This window comes from Crassostrea angulata, chromosome 5 (assembly GCF_025612915.1).
Source record: "Crassostrea angulata isolate pt1a10 chromosome 5, ASM2561291v2, whole genome shotgun sequence".
In the NCBI taxonomy this organism is placed as follows: Eukaryota; Metazoa; Mollusca; class Bivalvia; order Ostreida; family Ostreidae; genus Magallana; species Magallana angulata.
Genome location: NC_069115.1, coordinates 27,847,704 through 27,863,302, shown reverse-complemented (window position 1 = coordinate 27,863,302; position 15,599 = coordinate 27,847,704). Strand labels below are relative to the sequence as shown.

Genomic DNA, 15,599 nt, shown 5'->3' with positions numbered 1-15,599 from the left:
AAAAACTTTTAAGCCAAACCATGCATGGCTGACCTCCATCTTAAATACTCCATGTTATAGAGACGCTTACACTTGATTTTAAAAGCTCCCTTTGTCAAACGTTTTGCAGATTTCAAATCAAATAAAGTAATTTTAAAACCAAGATCGGTCAAACTTGAAAATTCCGGAAAAATTTCCGAAGATACGAATTTTTTTTCATTATTTTTTTTTTTACAAAATCGGAAAAATTGGGTCGGCGGATCCGTAAAACTAAAAATTTAATTTCTCTCGCCCAACTAATATTGCATTTTTTCGCCGTTCATATCAAAATCTTGCCATATGATAGGTCATTAATTTTCGAAAGAGTATATGACAACTTTTGTTTACAATTACATGTATGTATCTCACCTGACAAGTAAGATAAAAGGAAAACCACAGCAACCATGGAATAAACATTTTTCCCCACAAGATAACGAAAAATAATTCAAATCTCTGAAAGGAATTAAAATTTCGATTGGATTGGACAACAAAAATTAAAGAGGATTTTTAAAAATCCTTTCGAAAAATAAAATTTTCTATCGCAAAATTAGCAATACCTAACCAAATTAAATTCTAAGCTGTAGGGAATACTATTTTCCCCCAAAGAGGAAAATTCTTTATATTTGTCATGGATGTGAACATTAGAAGGATCAGTCATAACATAATATTTAATGCGATTTTAGTTTCAGAAACTTTGTTGGCAATTGCCAACTCAGTTTTGAGGTAGGATAAATATTATTTAACGATTATTTTTAACAATATCGATACTGGTTAGGTAAGTTTGTAAGTCTATTAAAAACGCATGATGACGTTAACTTGTGCTCATGCGCCGTGGTCAAATTTGTTGTGTGATAGAAAATGTATTATTATTATACCTCAATATGATTATTCTACATAACACGACATCTGATTGGTTCTAGACAATCACGTGCGAGGGCAATAAAACTTCATAATCCCCTGTCATCGTCATATTCTTCATCATATTTCACCCCCTCATATTTTCATCCCATGCTTATAAAAAATCCCAAGGATGAGCATACGATGCAATTAAATAATTAATTCTATTAAAAAATCGTTTAATATCTTTGTTTTATTTCAGAAACTGTTATATAGAAAGAAACCGGTAAACATTAACATCGTTATTGCTTTGAAAAATGAATAGAAACTGATGTATCCTATAGCTAAGTTATCACCTGTCTTTCGGTATAATAAACAATTTATTGCATGAACGTTCGAGAAATATGAGGATTTATTCCCCCGGAAAAATCTTATTTCCCTCGGGCGTTGCCCTCGGGAAATATGATTTTTCATGGAGGAATAAAACTTCATATTTCCCTCACAATCATACAATAAATGTATAATGTCACATACATGCATTCCCGATGCAGTCATTCAAAATATAACGTTACACTGAATGTAAATATCAATCGATGGCCTCCCCATCCGTGTCAGAGACATAAATAATAATAATGTAATTTATGTCTCTGTCCTTGTTAAACGGTTCACACAGAAGAGCCGTTCTGCTCTTCTGTAATTGTCAATTTTGTTTTATCTTATTTTTAGATAATGCACTATTTAACAAAATGGTGATTTTATTTTGAATTCGATATGCTTCCATCTATATCAATATCTTTGGTATGTCAAGCTCTAAAATCCTTTTTTTTTAAATCATAGTGAAAACATTGCCTCATATACTTGTGGCCTCAAAGACTACAAAAGACCTGAATCCGTAATTGTGCAACGTATGTGACCTTCATACGCAAATCTAAATTGCATGCCCTTCATAACTCAAGGTTATCTCCCAATGGAATCCTGCCTGTGTATGACATCAATAAAGTAATGAATACATTATTTTCGTTTTAAATTTTTTTAAGCCATTTACAAGAAAAAAAACACTGGATGTAACTGCAACCATCAGCATTTTATTTCAATGTCAGTTAAAACCAACAAAGATTGGTTAGCATGAAAACATGATGTACTCTTTCAAATATACTTCCAAGAAGAAGAAAAAAGGCTCAACTCAAACAAGACAGATCCCAAGTTTCAGTAATACAAATAAAGCACCATAAAATCATTTTAAATTCAACTTAAAAGAGAATTGAAAAAAATCAATTCAATAGATTTTTAGAGGGAAAGTATAAAGCTGTTTTCAGACATGTACATTAATAGAAGGAGAAAAATTCAGAACTAGCAATTCAGGAGTGAAAGAAATTTTCTTCCGTTACTTTTTTGGGGGGAAAAATCAAATGAAATTTAACAAGTAATGTTACAACCGTGTAATAACAATGCTTATTCAAAACACGCAACAATCATTGCGAAGAATCTGGAGACCTGTGATATGAAGTGTTGCTATGGCAACAAGGTTGCATGCTTTGCACACTCAAAATATAAAACAATAAATGCCCTGTCCACATAATACAGTCAGATATTTATAAAGAACAAACAAAAAGTTTTTTAAGTATGTACAAAATAAATTGAGGATGTTATACAAGTTGTAAAGTCTTACAGGTGATATGGTAATGTGGGGGCAAATATAGAGCATTCATTTTGGTTATTTCAGCACTTTTTGTCAATAATAAAGAAATATAGCTGCAACCCTTTTCCACAAAAGTCAAACTTTTTTTGGCTAAAACCACAGGTTTAAATGACAAAAAAAATACATTAAATAAATTACCTTTTCAAAAAAAAAAAATTCAACTTTTCCTCCAAAGAAAAAGTTCAACAAAATATATTAGCTTTTTATTTACTGATGTCGTGACCAGCAGATTATTTAGTAGTAAAGGAGGCTTGGTTTTCGAGTACAACATTGTTCTGGTTAAATGTCGGTCAAGCAGTTGACATGTACACTGTACACAGATCAAAAAGACACGGGGGGTTTAACATTCAGGAGATAAATATACAGTAGTTTACCAATTTTTCATCACTTATAGTGCCTTAATTTCTCCCTACACGATCTGTTTAGAAATGAAGGAGGGATTAATATGTGTTTGTAACCTAGAAGTCCACAGGTTATTTTTTCCCTTATCATCAACAGAAAGAAAGAAAGAAAAGTACCATCAGATAAATGATTACACACTTTGCACCATATAATGCACAGTTTCACTAGACGTAAGTTTTGATACTGGTCATTTGAACACATCAGTCGTCTCTTATAAATCCACAGAATGAAGTGCATGTGTGCGCTAACAGGAATTCAGTCCAGTGAATGATCTTAGACTAAGTCTACATAAATACTAAACAGAGGATCATCTCATTTAATGCATAGCAATATCCATCACATACTCAAAAAAAAAAAATTAATAAAAACTATCAAAACAAAATTCATTTGACTGCATTCCTCTCCTGTACATCATAAGTTAATTGCAAAAAATATATATATTTATATCATATATGTAAATAACAATTTGAATAAAAATGAAAATTTTTTCCTAGATTCCACTTGTGTTTGTCTGGTGTTGGTTTTTATAATTGGTTTCTTGGTGGGTGTTTGGCGTCGGAACGCTTTACCGGGAGTATCCAAACTCCTTGGCATCGTCTTCAGTGAAGTCTCCATATCTCCACATGTTCTCCTGAAATTCAACAACATTCCATGAGAATATGTATTTGGAGTATAAGTACATCTTTTTCTCCATTAAAATTAGTTGAATAATTTCTGGTATAAAAAAAATCTGTTTAAAGTGCGTAACAGCTGTCAAGCACAATGCCCTGCACAGAACACATTCAAGGATAAAGGGGGGTTATTCTTTATGATCATAATGAGAAAGTTTGTTGGACTCTAAATCCAAAATGAATGACTTTTTGGTATTATAATGTATAAGCAGTGTTAAAATTGGTGGGTATGGTGCATTGTGGTGTCAACAATATTCCTGGAAACAGTCAAACTCAAAGTTTCTAAAATATATATATATATATATATATATATATATATATATATATATATATATATATATATATGAATTAATGGACAATGGTCCTTTCCATTAAAGTTTAATATTACCAAATTAACCTTTATTTCTATTAATTCAGTGTTTGAGATTTTTAAAGATTCGACTCAACAATGAAATCCAACAAAACTGTGTGATGTTCACCCTACAAGATGATGAAACCACGGTATCAATGAAATTCGATATAGTGGCCTATGCAACAATTCTACAGTCATTTCCAAATCACTGGCAGCCAGAGTGAGCTGATATATCCCAAACAGACATTCCCACCACACACTTACTCTTGCTGTTTTTGCCTTTTCCTGAGCCTTCACGTAGTCAGACACAAGTTTGGCCAGGCGCTTCTCTCGACGTCTCTCAGCCAATAGAAATCCGCTGCTGACCAGTTTCTGGGCCACGTCTTCCTTCGTCTCCGGGTTCACCAGGCTGACGTACTCCAGTCCGCCGACTTTGTATTCCACGTTCATGTTCAACTGTCTGTTTGCTATTTCATCATAGAAGGCGTCCTCAGCATCGTTCTTGAAGTCCTCCTACAGTTTAAAAATACCGGTAATTAACATATGCTATTTACAAAGTGCCTATATGTTATATCTCTTTGACAAAGGTACACAATATTAAAACCTACACCATGTATCGTAATTCAAACACAGCTCTTAAAAATCTACAATATTAAACATTTAATAGTAACCACTCTTTAAAATTTATAATATTAAACATTTTTCACTATTAACCAGATTGTGTTTCTCCACTTTCAAATTCAATGAACAACAATTATACTACAGACCACTTCAATAACTACACAGAGCAAAATCTGTATTGTGCGATGAAAAGTGAAATCAAAGATCTTGACTTCCCCCCTTTTCCCAACACTTACATCTGGTGGGAGGGCTACACAGGCCAGGCAGTACTCTGTGGCTTGTGGGGCCAGGCTCTGGAAGGAGGCCGGTAAGGTGGCTAGGCTGGTGGCCGTCGTTTGCTCTTTCTGATAAACAAACAATATCAATATTATCATGGCGTCAAATTTCAATACAAGACTACACATCATATTTGCATAAGGTTTTCCAGTTCAAAATCCAAGACATTTTCTGTGCTTACATTTCCGTAATCAATGAACAGGACGGTGACTTTTGATCCATCCACTCTCTCCACTTTGGCTCTGTACCTATAATGCAGATGGACACGGCATTATCAAATGTGTACATCAGATAGCAAATACATGTATCTCAGATTTTTCGACATATTAATCTTATAACATGTTTTAAAATTAAATGTTTATAATCATAAAGATATTGTAAAGGAATAAATTCATATGTTGAAAATGTTGTCACAAACTAGAATTTGTTCCAATTCTGATTGTGGCTACATAAAACACAAGTTACTGGAAATGTTTCTATGGAGGAATGATATAAATGTCTATACATAATGTATACTTCTTTACATGTACTTAATGCACAGTGCTTGTATATATCACATCTTATCACGACTCTATTCATACCATTCGCTGTCCTGTGAGAACTTGGCGGCACACATGTCGTTCCTCTTGGGTGTATAGGCCCCGGGGAGAGGTGGATTGGCGGTCATGTCCTGGCGGAGCTGCTCCATCAAATTCTCCAGCTGCGGCCCGTTGTCCACCAGCTGGGCGAAGAACTTCAGATCGGAGGTCACCTCCGTCACCACCACGGACTTGTAGCTCACGTTCCTCTCTGTGTTGTCCTCCACCACCTCCTCCACCTCTGTCACCTCTTGGTAGTCCTTCCACAACTTTAAAACAAACATAACCAAATTACAAGAATGTGAACCCCTTTCAGTGCCACTCTCTGAACAAATTTCAAAACATTAAAGCAAGTTCTTTTTGAAGATTTAAATGTACAAAATCAATCATTTTTTTTTTCTGAAGGAGTCTCGGTCAAAAAAAAATTTCAATGCTTTAAATCTTTGAGAATTAACGTAATTTTTAAGATTCTACAACAAAATCCATCATGTTTTGATTCGCTAAGACCTACGTTGCGGCGGTTCCTCTTGGCGTTTTCCTCGGCAATCTGCAACTGTTTGTAGTAGTTGCTGCGCTCGGCCGTGAAGTGGACCTTGGCCAGCCCCTCCTCTACCAGAGCCACCGACAGGTTAGTGTTGTCAACAAACAGCCAGCCAATGAAGTTACCTCCCTTGTCCATCGTCTCCACTCGTACTTCCACCTAAATAGCAAATAATGTGAAATATGTAACTATTTTGCTCCCAACACATGTCTTCATCATAAGTAAGGCCACATCCATCTTAATTAAAAAATGATTTTTCATTAATTCTAACATTACAAAACAATTAAACTATTATGCATATGACTATGTTTAAAACTCTTAGGGGCACGTCTGTCTTGAGTTAAAAATACTCAATCATTGTTTCTTAATTCCAACATATTTATTTTACATAGTCTACAACTAATATAACTAAAACATGTTTTGTTCTTCTAATGGTGTGAAGAGTTACCTCTCTTTGCAAACACATTTCTTTTGTGAACTGAAGAGCTTCGTCCCCGTAAGGTTCGGACTGAGACATCTGTCCCCCGGGCAGGGGTCTGGCACCTCGGGGGCACTCAATACCTACAACAGGCCAACATCTCTATGAAGATTTCTAGTCAAAGTACTCTAGATATTTGCAATTCAGTGCAAAGTCAATAATTGTTATAAATATTCCTGCATACAGGAAATGAAATTGTGTTATTGTTCACATGACGTAAATGAAGCTACCTTAATTTAAAATTTCAAAACAGATTACTGTGATGAATTTCTCTTTAGCAAGATGCCCTAGTATCAATGTTGCAAATTCATTCTGAACATTTTCCTCCAACATCAGAGGCATACTGTGGAATCATTACAATTTGTGGTGGCTAAATTTTCGTGGTATTCGTGGGTAGCCCTCGCCAACGAATTTATATCCTCTACGAAAACTAACTATAAAAGATTTAGTTTACCATCTAAAACTAAAAGTTGATGCATCCACGAAATTACATCCCAACGAACATGCAAAAAACCCACAATCCACGAAAACTGGCCCTCACGAAATTAAATGATTCCACAGTATTGGGCGGTGAGTAGTTAAGGTATCATGTTGTACATTGATGTAGGGTACCTGATATAAGGAAGGTGGTGAGACATGTTTCCTTGGGTAGGTAGAGGCGGACACGGGAACCGCTGGCCACGAACTCAACGATGGCCTCCGTCTTACCGGCCCTCTGTAGGAACGGCAGGAACTGCTTACACTTGTTTAAGTCCTGTACAGAGAGAAGAACAGTCACGTAATGTCGAAACATGAACTTAATTTGTCAGCCTCAAAACTTTAAATGAATGATTCTACTTTCTGGAGATGACAGAGATGCCAATTAATTATTATCCCTCACCATCCCCCAAAGGTTCCTCCATACCTAACTCAAAAATAATTATCCGCTACTATCCATTTAAAATCAAAATTTAGTTTTTTGTTTAATACTACTTTCACTTTTATTTCTGAAATCTTCTGCTGTTTCCTCGCATAATTTTTAAAACAAAACCACTTACCCCAGAGACATCGGCCACCCTATGAATTGGTGCCTCTTTCTTGGAATGTAGGCCCACACCCTTCTTCTGGGCTCTGGCTTCTGCTGCCAGCAATTCATCATAGTGTTCTGACCTCTGGTCATCCTCCATTCTGTAGCGCACCACTGTGGCCAGACCTTTCCCAACCAAAGCCTCACCAACATTACTGCAACAAAGGGGAAACAACAACAATTAACGTCAGACACCAAATTAGCTATAGGCCAGTGGTATTAAGCAGCATGATGACCTATTTTTTTTTTAGTCCAAAAAATGTAGATCATCAAACCACTTCCTAACATCAAGTACAAACTTAAATATAATTTTTTGGGACACAAATGAGAGAAGAAATTCTTACATTCCTGAAATGGTGACGGTACAGCAAGTCTTCTCAGGGAAATTGTTGTTGGCAGGCTGAATGTAATCCACCTGAACATTCACCTAGAGATCAAAACAAACAATTCTTTAAATGCACTCGCATACAACCGATTTTCAATTTCCAAATCAACATATTAATATTTTGATTTCTGACATCCACTACAGAGAGTCCTTTTTCTTTGCAATATTATTCCAGTTATAGTGTTATCCTTTAAAGCATGACACAGTACAGGTATAAAATGGAGCATTATTCAAATCTTACCTTTTTACCAATGAGTTTCTTCCTCAGGAATTCTCTGGCCTCGAACATGTATGGGACGTCGTAGAGCGGGCGTCCGCGAGGTTTTGGTGTGGAGTCTGTGGAATCTGCGGGAGCAGGGGCGTTCCTATGATATAAATCAAAAAACGTACATGTTTAGTGTCAAAGACTGATGAAAAGTCTTACATATTTCATTGAATATTCAAAAGTACACACAGAGCTCGGCAAAACCCATCATGTATAAACATACACGTTTAGAGTCAAAGACTCTAATGAAAGTTCTTACATTTTCCACTGAATATTCAAAATTACACACAGAGCTTAGCAAAAGCCATCTGTTAAGGGATGAAGTATTTTGTAGGCTTTAAAGTAATGAGTCAAATGCAAATCTCTTTGTATGAATTAAGTGATGCATCATTATATTTTTGATACCTTGGGGGTCTGATGCTGGAAAGGAACACCTTCTTGAACAGGTTTTTGTCTGTCTTCACCACTAGAGCATCGCCATTGACAACTTCCACAACCTGAACCACAAAAACAGTCAGTAAACAATTTAAACTAGAGTGTAAGTCTTGTATTGTATTTAGTGACTCTGTCTTACACAAACACCCGTCTTAGCATAATAACATAATTATAAATATAAAAACAAAACAGGTTCTCTGTATCCAAAATACCATTAAAATAAATGGTGCAATGTAAAAAGGTAGCGATTGTACAAATCTTTTTACTTCCGTTGCAAAGTTCAAGATGTCTTACCTTTCCACTGAAAGTCTTGTCCTTGATGTCCACTGTGGGTCCCGATGGAGAATAATCCTTCCAAAGCCTGGCTTTCTTTTCTTTGGCAATTCTGAATATAGATTGAGAAGTACCATACACACTCTTGTCTTATAAAGCATTAGAGATTTCAATCCACAGACTGAGATGTCATATTGACCAAAAAGAAGTCAGACAGACCACAGAGAGGTCAAACCAGTTAGTGGGAGGTCAGGCTAACCACAGAGGTCAAATCAACCACAGAAAGGTCAGACAGACCACAAAGAGGTTAAAACAACCACACAGAGGTCAGACCGACCTACTCTGCACATTACTAGTAAACATACACCATACAGACACTCACTTTTCAGCTGCTCTCAGTTTATCGGCTCCCTGGGTGACCACTCCCATGCTCCAGTCCACACAGCGGGCGAACCCCTCCCTCAGCAGCAGCTCAGCAATGTTACCGTTCTACAACAACAAAAACATGCAGTCAGTCTCTATCAAAATTTACATAATTTTGATTTGAAGAAGTATATTTATCCACTAAAATACATGTAGGCTATTTTAGATTTTCCCCAAAAGTTTACTTTTCTAACTGTAACAATGATACAAATGTCTCTTCCTCCCTCTTATTTGAAAGCCCCATTTTCCTTTTTCAATTATTTTATTTGTTTACAAATCTAATTCATCGTTTACAAACATACCGGGTGTAGCACGGTCCCCAGCAGGTTATTATTGGACACGCCCTCCAGGATGATCTGTACGTCCCTTTGAAGTAGTCGTACCTCAGTGAAATACTTGGCTTCCTCCGCAAACAGCTCGGGCACCTGCTTACCGCTTTCGTCTTGTTTGAACATCGGACACTGTAAAGCAAGGATACAAACACTAATACTCAGAAAACATCATAACACCACACAGAGGATAAGGTAGTTTAAAAAATCAATGTTTGAGTACATTTAGAAGAATTTTGAAAAAAATCTATTCTGTACTGTTACATGATGTAAGCGAAATATATCAAATGGCTATGTAGTTTTTCCAGAAGGCAAAAATAGGGTACTCACTTTAATTCCTGACAGCATGATGGTGACATAATCAAACGATGGCAGGAGGAAAGCTCGAACAGTACAACCATCCCTAACATGCTCGATCACAGCTGGAAATAAACCAATCTGGTTACACATCTCTTATCTGAAGTTATCTTACCTAAATGTCACCAAAGATTTATCAGCCTGAATACAATTCTTTATAAATAGTAAAAAGGGATCCCCTCTATTCAATATTTTTCCAAGACCTAAAGACTGAAGATACACACTTTAATAGCTGTAAATATTGGACTTGACGTTGCAAGTATTTCTGAACTTAGTGAGAATATTGTAATAATATGGCCCATGTTCAAGGGGTTGAAGTTGGGTGTTAAGTATAAAAACCTCTTACCATCGATTGGCTTGTTGTGATGAGAGTCCACAAAGTTGCGAGCGTTTTCTACTGTCCACTTAACGTTGCGTATATGTTTGGCTGCCTCAGCTGTGTTCCATTTGCCCTTCCCAGCAGACTTTGCGGCATCCTCCAATTGGATCAACTGTTGCTGGCCTTGACTGTCAATTTAGGGAATTTTTTTTTAGAATTTATTAAGTTTTCCATAAAGAAAATTTTTTAAATAAGACAGTTAGTCTTTCAAAATGCTTGTCTATAATACTTGAAAACCTTTTAATAATCAAATATTACATTTCATTGAATTATTTGAACAAAATATTGAGAATTTCAAACAAAATGCAGACTTTCAATTAAGTTAAATGCATAGTATACAGCGTGCATCAAAGCAACACATTTATAGTGGGTTCTGTATTAATATTTTATAACTCCTATCAAAGGAACTCGTTTACAAAACAAACTCCTACTCATCAAGCTTGAGCCCTCCTCTTCGGACTTCTACCAGACCTTCAGACACTAAAGCCTCTGTAATGTTTTCTCCTGTAGCAATATCTGCAACACAGAGACATAAACAATTGTATTTCATCAATTTCCCTATGGTACGCACCGATACTGGCATTTCAAAAGCAAAATTGTACTTACAATTTGATAAAAAAAACTAAAATTCTAAAAGCATGAAATTACAAACTTATTTTACGCGAGTACTCAATTTAGCAATTCAGCCGTTCTCCACTAAATTGCAAGAGCATAAAATTGCGAATGCCAAATTTTGATCATAGTTTCATGTAGTTTACATCATATGTTCAAAAAATAAAAGCGAGATTGTAAAAATTTGCAAGATGTGCTTCTTGTGATTTTATGCAGATATATATTTCTCGTGCTTAAAAAGGAATCTACAGTAATTTTCATACCTATGTCTGTTTTTATAGTTGAGTAAAAACAAAAAAAGATATTTAGATGATCTGTAGGCATTTACATTGTTTATTGCTATTAGATGCATGCTCCTCGGTCGACAAAAACAAAAACTCACCTTTCCCCAGGTAAACACAGCCATATTCACGGCCGGTCCCTGGCACAGTGTATTCTATAACAAAAGCCACTTCTTTACCAATGAGTTTTTTCCTCAGATATTCTCTGGCTTCCCAGGCAAAGGGCTGAAACACAACAAAGAATTTTGCACTTATATGTATATGCAAACAGGGCTCTACATTAACTTTTTTTCCTACTTGTCCATTCGGACAAGTGACCAAAACATTTACTTGTCCGAACTTCAACTTCACTTGTCCGAAAAATTTTCAATATTAAAGATCAAATATTGTCAACTTGAAAACTACAGTACTCTATTACTAAAATAAAATCATTTATTGATTACTCTAGCTATAATTAATAACCTGACTTTTTAAATGGAAACTTAAAGTGTCTTTCCTATATGTACATGTATTTGTTCCATATACTGTAACATTAAACATGATTTGTCAGCTGTAGCTTTGTCATGGCAAATTACAAGACATTTTAAATTTAGCATCAGGTTTAAAAATACATGTAACTGTTATATTGATTTCTCAGCTGTTTTTTAAACTAAACATGGAAAGTCATCAGAGTCTATCAATGATGAATGAAACCTAACAGGGCTCGATATTAACGCTTGTCCGCTTACATTTCTTTCCATAATCCTTTATCTTTGCTACCTTTTCTTCCTTTCTTTTTCTTAACATAATTATGTGTTTGGTACTTTGTAAGAACTAAGATCCACACCTTGAAAGTTGTTTGAAATTAGTGAACTTCAATCCCGATCAAGAGTAACTCAATTGCATTGCAATTTGATGTCGGGATCGAAATTCAAAATAACTAATCGATAAACTTATAACGAGACTACGGATAAACTTATCACAAAACTTTCTTTTCTTTTTTAAATGTTGGAGACTTCTTTACATAAAAAATGCACTTGTCCAGTCGGACAAGTGGCCAGCAATATTCACTTGTCCGCATATTTTTTTAACTGGTACCGGACAAGCGGACAAGCGTTAATGTCGAGCCCTGGCAAATCAAATACATAATAACCCATTCACTACAAATGAATATTTTTTTGGTTTCATAGCAATTTTAGGAAATACAGAAGTTTTACAAAATTAAGGAGAGCCTTAAGATATTGGGATTAAAATTAATAAAATATTCTTATCGAAACTTAAACCTAAAGGATTATATACAGGTCCAAATAAGAATATCATAAAATATAATTTTAAAGTTAAACATTTTCCAAAAATTGAATATATTTCTGTTTAAAAAAAAAAATTACATTAAATTTTTATTAATGAAAAATACTATTCATTTTATACATTTTTAGATTAACTTTTTTGAACCCTAGCAGATAGAGCATTCAATTATCTGAAAGTTATCGGATTTATTTTTACATTTAATATTGTTTATAGTTTAATCATCTAGGTCTAATGGTTTGCCCTATGATATTGTTTATATTAATTTTAAATGATTTTTTACGACAATTGATATACAGCAAAACTCGGTTATAACGAAGTCACTGGGACCTAAGAAATTACTTCGTTATATCCGTCATTCGTTATAACCGTATAAGAAATTCATGAAATTAACATAGCTTGGGATCCAAGATGACTTCGCTATATCTGTGAATGCGCAATATCCGTGTTCGTACTAAACGAGTTTTACTGTACCTGGCATTTAAGTAAAATTGTAATCAATGAAAGGAATGTAATCCCAAGATTTCTTATTTCAAATTGGCACTTTAACAATTTTTACCAAGAGAAATTCACAGGAACAAAAACAAATTTTTTTTACTGAGATTTGTAATGAAAAATGTTGAGACACCTTTTCTCCATTCAGAGGTACGGTGCTCGGGACAACTTCAACAATTTATTAACGTTATCATCTGGGGTACTTTCTTGTTGTTATATCCAAATCCAAATTCCCTGTAGACTTTTTTATTTTTTGCAATGCAATGAAACCTGACAAACTAGAGGGGACAACTTCCATAAATAAAATCTTGGAATTTTTCCATACTATTGAAAGAACATTGTTTGAACCCTGAAGTATTAATATATATATCAAATAGTTGAAGAAAATATGCTGCATAAATATCTTGAGACAGAGTATAATACACATGTGCCTTACCTCATCCTTTGTTTCCACATTGTCCTGTGCTGGGTTTGGTCTTCGAGCCATGCGTGGGGCTGTGATATTAGAGAAACAGATTGTTTTCTCTGGTGGTGGCCCACCTTTTGGCTGGCCTCTAATGACCACTGCATCTCCTGAGAGAACCTAGAAGTGGAGTGTATGTATATACATAAGTAATAATGCAGGGAATTTATTCTTTAAATTTTTTAAATATGGTATGAAATATCAGATAAAACAGTATGGAAAAATTAACAAATGTATCTTTAGTGAAACTTTGTTACTTTAATCCAAAATAATTCATTAGTATGAACCTAAATAGAAAACATATGTATTCATCATAATCATCATATTGGCACAAATCTGAATCAAATCATATTATTTTACTGTCGCTTTTGCAATTTAAATACGATATTATCGTTCGTAATATCTGCCTGTGTATATTTCATACGATATATTATGATTTTCAGGATATTTTTTCTTCAGTTTCTGTGGTTTAACATCTGTTCTGATCTAACGTTACACATATGCACATGGCTCTCGACAAAATTCCCAAGTTTCGATTTCCCCTTTTGAAATGGAAACAATCCAATTTTTAACCAAAATTTAAAATCAACAAATATTTTTGGCTACAAAATTACTTAATTGATTTATCATTTATTTTACCTGTTTCACAATTCCTTTATGAACAGCTGTTTGCGATGTACTCATGTTGTTTTGACTCGTGGACTGTCACGTTGAAAAAGGAAGTCTACTTTGTCACGTGGATAAATATTTAAAACTGAAAACGAATTTTGAAGTTTGCCTTAGGCAACACAAATACAAGAAAACAATTCCCTGAATTGTACAAATGACATATCCTCTGGGTAGACTTGTGAAAATGAAAACACGTGAAACGTCTTTTTCGCCGGTGTTGGTGATGTGGCGAGATCAGATTCATTAGTGCGTTTTCTTTACACCGGTTTTTATGATGAAAATTAAGCATAAAGTTGATAATGACTGTAGTTTCATTTGAGGTAAACTTTACAAATTATGTACACTGTGACTCGTGTATAACATACATAAACTCATAATCGATCCCATAAAATTAAATCATTGTTCTTATTTTGTGTGCATTTTTGTTGTTAATTTTAGACTTTTTGTTCCGGATATTTACGGAAAATCAAAAGAGGCGGATCAATCATTTTGTGTTACGCCTGCAGAAAGTTGGTTTAACAAAAAAAACACATAAAACGCTAATATTAGGTAGCCTGACGAATGGACAGAGCTCTGGATCTCGTAATCAATGACAGCAAACCAGTCTAACAGTGCAATGACACTTTTATTTGTTATGCACTGATACAGTATGCATTGATACGGAACTCATAATCAATAGACGGGCGTAAAGTTAACGCTTTAAATAAATAAGAGCAGAATAGTCAAGATCAATTATAAAATTCTTACATTAAAATATCTTTAAATAAAAAAAACACAATCCTGAGTTGATCATGATATACATTTTAAGTTATGTCGTCAAAAGTAAATGAACTGTTCTTCTAAAAGTAAAAACAAATATGCATTATGACTATTGTATAGAGTAGTCATAATGCAACAAAAAATGCGACAGAGGGATAGAATTAAGAACAAACATTATTATTAATGAAGTTCAACTTTACTTTATTTCTTATTGTGCCGCGTTATCTAAGTGACAATATAATAATTAATTTACCCAAGATATATTACCATTTGATGTTTTTACTTTCAAGTTCAAATCCAGTTCGATCTACCCCCCCCCTTTTTATTAATAAAATTTGCCGCCCCAATATAAAATCCCCCCGACGCCCATGTGAGGTCGGATATTTGTATTTTTAGTACTTTGATAATATTGTGACGCGAGGCGAACTCGTCAACACAATCTTAATAGGGTACGTGGTTTTTATTGTGAATACGACAGATTAAGTAATCCACACCGAATCGCACTCAGTAATAAATCTTCTTTGAATGTTGTAAATCCCAAGAAATAAATTCCAATGTAATGATATATTGATAAACCTTTACTCTTATTTATAAAATAAGAACCAATTCTATTCTACCATTTATTTCTATAAAATTAAAAGCATGTAAAAA

The 15,599-nt window shown here is 34.5% G+C and overlaps 1 protein-coding gene across 1 annotated transcript; it reads right to left on the bottom strand.

Moving 5' to 3' along the window:
• Positions 1-1,918: 1,918 nt before the first annotated feature.
• LOC128184402 (staphylococcal nuclease domain-containing protein 1-like) lies at positions 1,919-14,438 on the bottom strand. The gene is made up of 21 exons (XM_052853853.1): positions 14,160-14,438; positions 13,494-13,640; positions 11,380-11,503; positions 10,817-10,901; positions 10,353-10,513; positions 9,980-10,071; positions 9,623-9,781; positions 9,280-9,386; positions 8,919-9,009; positions 8,595-8,686; positions 8,166-8,289; positions 7,884-7,966; positions 7,511-7,694; positions 7,086-7,227; positions 6,444-6,556; positions 5,966-6,154; positions 5,458-5,723; positions 5,058-5,124; positions 4,837-4,944; positions 4,244-4,492; positions 1,919-3,587 (listed from the first exon to the last, which is right to left on the bottom strand). Exons 1-21 carry the CDS (start codon positions 14,202-14,204, stop codon positions 3,522-3,524), a joined length of 2,694 nt encoding a protein of 897 aa, XP_052709813.1. The 5' UTR covers positions 14,205-14,438; the 3' UTR covers positions 1,919-3,521.
• Between the last annotated feature and the right edge of the window lie 1,161 nt (positions 14,439-15,599).